Here is a 6,713-nt window from a genome sequence, read left to right as displayed (position 1 = left end):
TCACAACCAACACAACCAGAGATGATACTATCTGACAAAGATATAGAAAAGGTGGAAGATTTCCTCCAACAAATACAAAATCTGGACAAGAAAAAGACTTGACAGCTTACCAGCTGCCAGGACCCACTCAACAGTAGATTCACTGTTTATCTACAGTAGAAACACTGTTCAACAACAGTAGAAACACTGTGTAGGGACCCAAATGGGGGACCAAATTTACCGTTTTAGATTCTTTTTCTCTCTCTTTATATAGAAGACTTCTTCATTTGAAGAAGCAAGAGTCGGAACCCTCTCTCTCTCCTCTCTCTCTCTAAACCTTCTCCATTGTAAATACTTAGTTTATTTTGTAACTCAGTTGAAGTAAATAAAGTTTGAAGTTCAACCTTCATCTTTAGGGCCTTGCGTCCCGGCCTTAAAGGTATTTATTTTATTTCTTTAGATAGTATTTTAAATACTTAGTTTCTCTCCCCAATCGTGACTATGTCCGGCTAAACGGATTCATATCTATGTTGAAGAACTAATTTCTTTTGCATATTAACCATGAAGAATCCAGACTCTTTCAAAATATAAAGAAATTTTAATATAGTTTCTTGGCTTGGTTCCAAGATGGTGGTACAGTCGACTCTGGTACTGCTCTTATTGGCTTTACCTTAGTGGCTACGTCTAGCCAGCTGTGACATTAAAGCCCGCTGAAGTTGTCAAAAGGGCTATCCCTCTCACAGTTAGAACTGCTAGACACATGGGCTCAATAAGAGTATGTATCGGACCTAGACAGGCCCCAGGCTTGGGTAAAAGGATATAGATCCTTCCATACATTCATTAAACTATAATAGAATTTCCGTATATTTCGAATCTTTATTGGTCGTGCGGACTACCGCCAACCTTCAAAGGTACTGAAGCAGCTAGATCTGGATGGCCGTGCGGACTACCGCCCACCTACCCTGATCCTGGTGTAAAACTTATATATATATATATATATATATATATATATATATATATATATATATATATATATATATATATGTGTGTGTGTGTGTGTGTGTGTGTATATATATGACATATTGATGGAATATTTACATTGTAAATTATCACAATATAATATACTTGAAATATATTAAAGGTATATTTTGAGTTAAAATAAAATTATACAGAAAAAAATTTAAAACTCAAAAAAGAAAAAAATACTAAAATTCTCATTGTGCAGAGGGAATTATTTTTGAGATATTCTTCTTTCAGAATCTTTGATATATTTTGGTAAGTATTATTTATGGAAGGAAAAAAAAAGAAATTATAGAAGAGTGAGAGAAAAGGAAATGTAGTAAAAAGTATATTAACGTAGAGGGATCCCTTAGTTAATGGAGCTATCAATGTGAAAGTGCTAAAAAAGTAAAAAAATGTGCTGTTTTTTGGAATAAACAAAGCCTACTATTATTTATGAGAATAGTTTTTAAGTAAAAATCTCTTATTTTTTATTTATGGTCTGACAACCGATCCAGATGTAAATATATATTCTGTATATGTAGTTTGAACTTTTACTTCACACGTGTGTAATTTCATTTTTGATATTGCATCAATAAAATTTATCCGATATTTTTTTCTCTACTATTCTTCACACTTCATCTAACAGTTAGGGTTTTCTTTCACAAATTTCCACAAATAATCTCGATTTCAAATGTTAACATGGTGTCAGAGCCTAGAGCTCTATAGATTACAACACTACGGTTCGTCCGATAGTACCCTTGGGGTCAGATTCTCCACGTTCTGCTTTTTCCGGTGATGGGTGCATCAGAGCTCCATTTTTTGTTTTTCACAATGAATTTAGCTTGCATCTCTTCCTTTTCTGTTCTACTGAGGAATTTTGGTACTGTTTCTTCCTCTTTACTTGGTTGATTGTGATTAATTGTTGCTAGCTTTCAAAATTTCTGAAACCCTAATTCAACAATTACGTTGAGTACTACTAGCGGTATTTCGAATATAAGTGTATTATTTACATCATATGAGTCCACTATTTCTACTGTAGAACCTTTGCACCCACTGTATCTGTATCCATCCGATTCTCCTGGAACTGTTATTGTTGCTACTACATTCAATAGTTTGGGTTATGGAAGTTGGCATAGAGGATTGCTGATAGGTCTCTCATGTAAATACAAGCTAGGATTGATTAATGGGATGATTCTTAAACCCAGTGTAGACTCCCCTTTGTATGAGCCTTGGTGTAGATGTAATGATATGGTTACTGCTTGGATTTTGAATAGTTTGGACATGGAAATTAGAGAGAGTATTATGTACACAGAATCAGCTGAAAAATTATGGAAGAAAATAGAGTAGTGTTATGGAAAGCCAAATGGGAGTAAAATGTTTCAGATACGCAAGGAAATTTCTTCCATCTCTCAAGGATCTTCCAACATATCATCTTACTTCAATAGGATTAAGAAACTCTGGGATGAGCTAACATTCTCTATATCCTATCCTCCTTGTGTGTGTGGGTGCAAGGAAGCCTTTCAGAAGATAGAAGAAGACCAAAAGGTCCACCAATTTCTAATGGGTTTAAATGAGAACTACTCTAACGTGAGAAGAAATATTTTGATGATGAAGCCTCTTCCAAATATAGATACTGTGTATGCAATTCTGATTGAAGATGAGAGTCAGGCAGATGCTAAAAATTCAATTCCCTCTTTCAGTTTAGAGTCTGCATCATTTACTACTGCAGTTTAGAAACCAATTTCTACTGGAGTTCAAAAACCATACAATCAGAGAGTCAATTTTGATCCTTCTAGGAAATTTAATTCTAACCTGATTTGCAAGTATTGTAAAAAACCTGGTTATCCATTGAGAAGTGTTATAAACTACATGGCTATCCAACTGGCTCTGAAATCAGACTAAGGAGAAATGTTGCATGTGCTCAAGTTTGTGACTCTCAAATGGCAGGGCATTCTCAGATGGCAGGGCATTCTGAGAATTTTGAAACTGATAGTTCTAAAGTGATTCAGACTGATGTTGGAGGCCATTTGTTGACTAAGGAACAATATGACCAACTCATTTCTCTTATCCAACAGTCTAAGGTCTCCTCTGCTGCTCAAGATTTTTCTTCAGGGTCTGCTAATTTTGCAGGTATGATAAACTCTACTACTACTAGTTCTGATGGTATTCTTGCATGCAGTGTCTCTAGTATAGAGAGTAGTGTTTGGATTATAAACTCTGGTGCTACTAATCATATGCCACCTTATAAATCACTTCTTAGAGATATCAAACCTCTAACCTTTCCTTATTTTGTAACTCTTCCCAATGTTTACAAGGTTAAAGTAACCTGTACTAGAACACTTTCTTTATCCTCTGATATTTCTCTTCCTAATGTGCTTTTTGTTCCTTCTTTTCATTATAATCTGATTTCTTTGTCTGAATTTCTATTACACCTAACTAGTTATGCACTTTTCACACCTACTTCTTGTATCTTGTTGCAGGGCCCTTTTCTGAAGAAGCCACTGGTTCTTGGTAGACTTGAGAAAGGGTTATACCTTCTGCATTCAGATACTCTTTCTCCCATTGATTCATGTGATTCTCCATTTGTAAATACCATAACTGCCATCCTTGATGATTCTAGTAACAGTAGTTCTAATTTTAATTTTGAGTCTACTTCATTAACCAATAATACTGCTCATACTTTACTTTTACATTTTCTCTTGATCATATTTGCTTTTGAGGTTGGGTCATCTACCTTTTTCTAAAATGAAAAATATTCCTTTTCTATCTGATAAACTACCTAAGAAACAGTCCTTCTTGTGCCCTATTTGTCCCATGGCTAGGCAACAAAGATTACCATTTTCTAAAAGCACCATTCATTCTTCTACTCCTTTTCAACTAGTTCATGTTGACTTTGGGGACCCTATCACACTCAAACCTATAATGGATATAAATACTTCATTACTTTTGTGTATGATTTTATGAGAGCAATATGGACTCATCTATTATCATCTAAAGCAAATGTTCTTACTATACTTAAATCTTTTGTCCTTATGATTCAAACCCAATTTGGTTGTCTTGTTAAAATTATTAGGTCTGACAATGCTTTTGAATTAGGTTCTAGTTCTGAGGAATTTCTTTCTTTTCTGCTCAAAGGATCCTCCACCAAACTTCCTGTCCACACACACCTCAGCAAAATGGTATTGTAGAAAGGAAACATAAGCATTTATTAGAAACTGCAAGGGCTCTTCTTTTCCAATCTAAATTGCTTGTCAAGTATTGGGGTAAATGTGTTTTGACTGCTACTTATCTAATAAACAGATTCCCTTCCCCATTGCTATAAAATAAGTCACCTTTTCAGCTATTGTATGGTACTTCTCCTTCTTTCAGTCATCTCAGAACATTTGGATGCTTAATTAGCTTTTGCTGCTATGCCAAAGCCTTATAGAGATAAATTTTAATCCAGAACCATCTCCTCTGTTTTTATTGGTTATAGTCCTGGAAAGAAGGCCTACAAACTACTGAATCTTTCTTCCTTAGTCATCTTTCATTCTAGGGATGTAGTTTTACATGAGCATGTTTTTCCATTCTATATTTCATCATCTTCTTCTTCTTCTCATTTATTTCCCCTTCTTTCTCTACTTCCCCGGCTTCTCCTCCTCCTGTAGTTCCTCCTGATCCTACTCCTTCCTCTACATCTGTTTCTCCTACTCCCTCTTCAGAATCTTTTCCTTCTTCATCTTCTTCTGCTTCTAATCTTCCTCTAAGGAGGTCACAGAGACCACATCAAACTCCTAGTTATTTGAAGGATTATGTATGCACCACTGTTTCTAAGTTTGAACCTTCTCTTTTATCTGATGAGGCTTGTTTGCTAGAACCTTAGTTCTATCATTAAGCTGTGGGCCATCCTGCTTGGCAGGATGTCATGTTGAAAGAGTTTCAAGCCCTAGAAGCCAATAACACTTGGGAGATAGTGCCTCTTCCTCCAGGGAAGAAAGTCATCCCTTGTAAGTGGGTATATAAGATTAAACAGAAGGCTGATGGGTCAGTTGAGAGGTATAAGGCTCAATTTGCCATTAGAAGGGACAATCAACAGGAGGGTATTGATTTTACTGAAACTTTTTCCCCTATGGTAAAATTAACAACAATTAGATGTCTGTTATCTGTAGTTATTAAAAGAAATTGGACAGTCTTTCAATTAGATGTAAATAATACCTTTTTACATGGGGACTAAGATGAAGAGGTGTTCATGAAGATTCCTCAAGGCCTTTCTGTACAATCTGTTTCCTCTTCCTCCACTACTCTATCTTGCAGGTTGAATAAGTCCCTTAATGGACTTAGGCAAGCATCTCAACAGTGGTATGCCAAATTATCTTCAGCATTGCAATCTAGAGGTTTTCATGCTAGCCTGAATAATTACTCTTTATTTACTAAGTTGGTTGATGGTTCTTTAACCGTTGTTGTTGTTGTTGTGTATGTTGATGATATTCTTGTTGCTGGAGATAATCTGTCTGAGATTACCCCCCTTAAACAATTTCTGGATGCTGAATTAAAGATCTAAGATCTTGGAGAGCTTCATTATTTTCTTGGATTGGAGATCACTAAGCAGCCTACTGGTTTCCTAGTCTGTCAACACAAATTTATCATGGACTTCCTATCTGAGTTCCATTGTTCTAATGTCTCTTCAATGGTAGCTCCTTTTGACTCTCATGTTAAATTATTTGCTGAGCTTGGTGAGCTTTTGCCTGATCCCATTCTTTATAGGAAGCTTGTGGGTAAACTGAATTATCTTCAACACATTAAACATGATTTGTCTTTTACAGTCCAGCATTTAAGTCAATTCATGTCTGCCCCTAGAGTTCCCCATTTGAATGTTGCTTTACATGTCTTGAGATATTTGTCTGGTACTAGCACTTTGGGGTTATTATTTTCTACTGGTTCTTCATTTTCTCTCCAAGGTTATTGTGATTCTGATTGGTCGAGTTGTGCTGGTTCGAGAAGGTCAGTCAATGGTTTTATTCTATTTCTTAGTGGTTGTCCTATCTCTTGGAAGTCTAAGAAGTAGCCTACTATTGCTTTGTCTTCTGCTGAGGCCGAGTATAGGGCCTTGAGGTTGCTTGTTGCTGAGACTACTTGGATTTTTCGGTTACTTGCTGAGCTTGGGGTTTCTTCTCTCACTATTGTGGACGTGTATTGTAACAATCAGGCAGCTGTGCATATTGCCAGAAACCTAGTGTTTCATGAGCGTACCAAGCATATCGACATGGATTGTCATTTTGTGCGTAGTGTTGTGTCTTCTGGCCTTATTGAGCTCTATTCCATCTCTACCTCCTCTCAGTTGGCTGATATTTTTACCAAGTCATTACTAGGTGCTCAGCAACAACTCTCTATATCCAAGCTTGGAATGGCCTCCCCTTCCAGCTTGCAGGGGAGGGGGGATGGACCTCAAGTCAGTTTGGGCCAGCCTAGTAACAGAGAACGGCCCAATCAGCCTAGTTGATGGTTCTCTAATTTATGGTCCGACCTCTTATTTTTTATTTATGGTCTGACAACCGATCCAGATGTAAATATATATTCTGTATATGTAGTTTGAACTTTTACTTCACACGTGTGTAATTTCATTTTTGACATTGCATCAATAAAATTGATCCGATATTTTTCTCTTTACTGTTCTTCACACTTCATCTAATAGTTAGGGTTTTCTTTCACAAATTTCCTCAATTGATCTCGATTTCAGATGTTAACAGCACAAG

At 36.3% G+C, this 6,713-nt stretch overlaps 1 protein-coding gene across 1 annotated transcript; it reads left to right on the top strand.

Annotated features, from left to right (window-relative positions):
* The first annotated feature begins 2,355 nt into the window (after positions 1–2,355).
* On the top strand, positions 2,356–2,715 carry LOC142180715 (uncharacterized). The gene has a single exon (XM_075252776.1). The coding sequence runs from the start codon at positions 2,356–2,358 to the stop codon at positions 2,713–2,715; it is 360 nt and encodes a 119-aa protein (XP_075108877.1).
* Positions 2,716–6,713: the final 3,998 nt, after the last annotated feature.

The sequence above is a fragment of the Nicotiana tabacum genome, chromosome 5, assembly GCF_000715075.1.
Source record: "Nicotiana tabacum cultivar K326 chromosome 5, ASM71507v2, whole genome shotgun sequence".
Classification (NCBI taxonomy): Eukaryota; Viridiplantae; Streptophyta; class Magnoliopsida; order Solanales; family Solanaceae; genus Nicotiana; species Nicotiana tabacum.
The sequence above is the reverse complement of the archived record's forward strand: the minus strand, read 5'-3'. Positions and strand labels throughout refer to the sequence as shown.

Excerpts from the sequence above, each read along its gene's own strand:
- LOC142180715 (XM_075252776.1), top strand. The coding sequence starts at position 2,356 with ATGTTTCAGATACGCAAGGAAATTTCTTCCATCTCTCAAGGATCTTCC.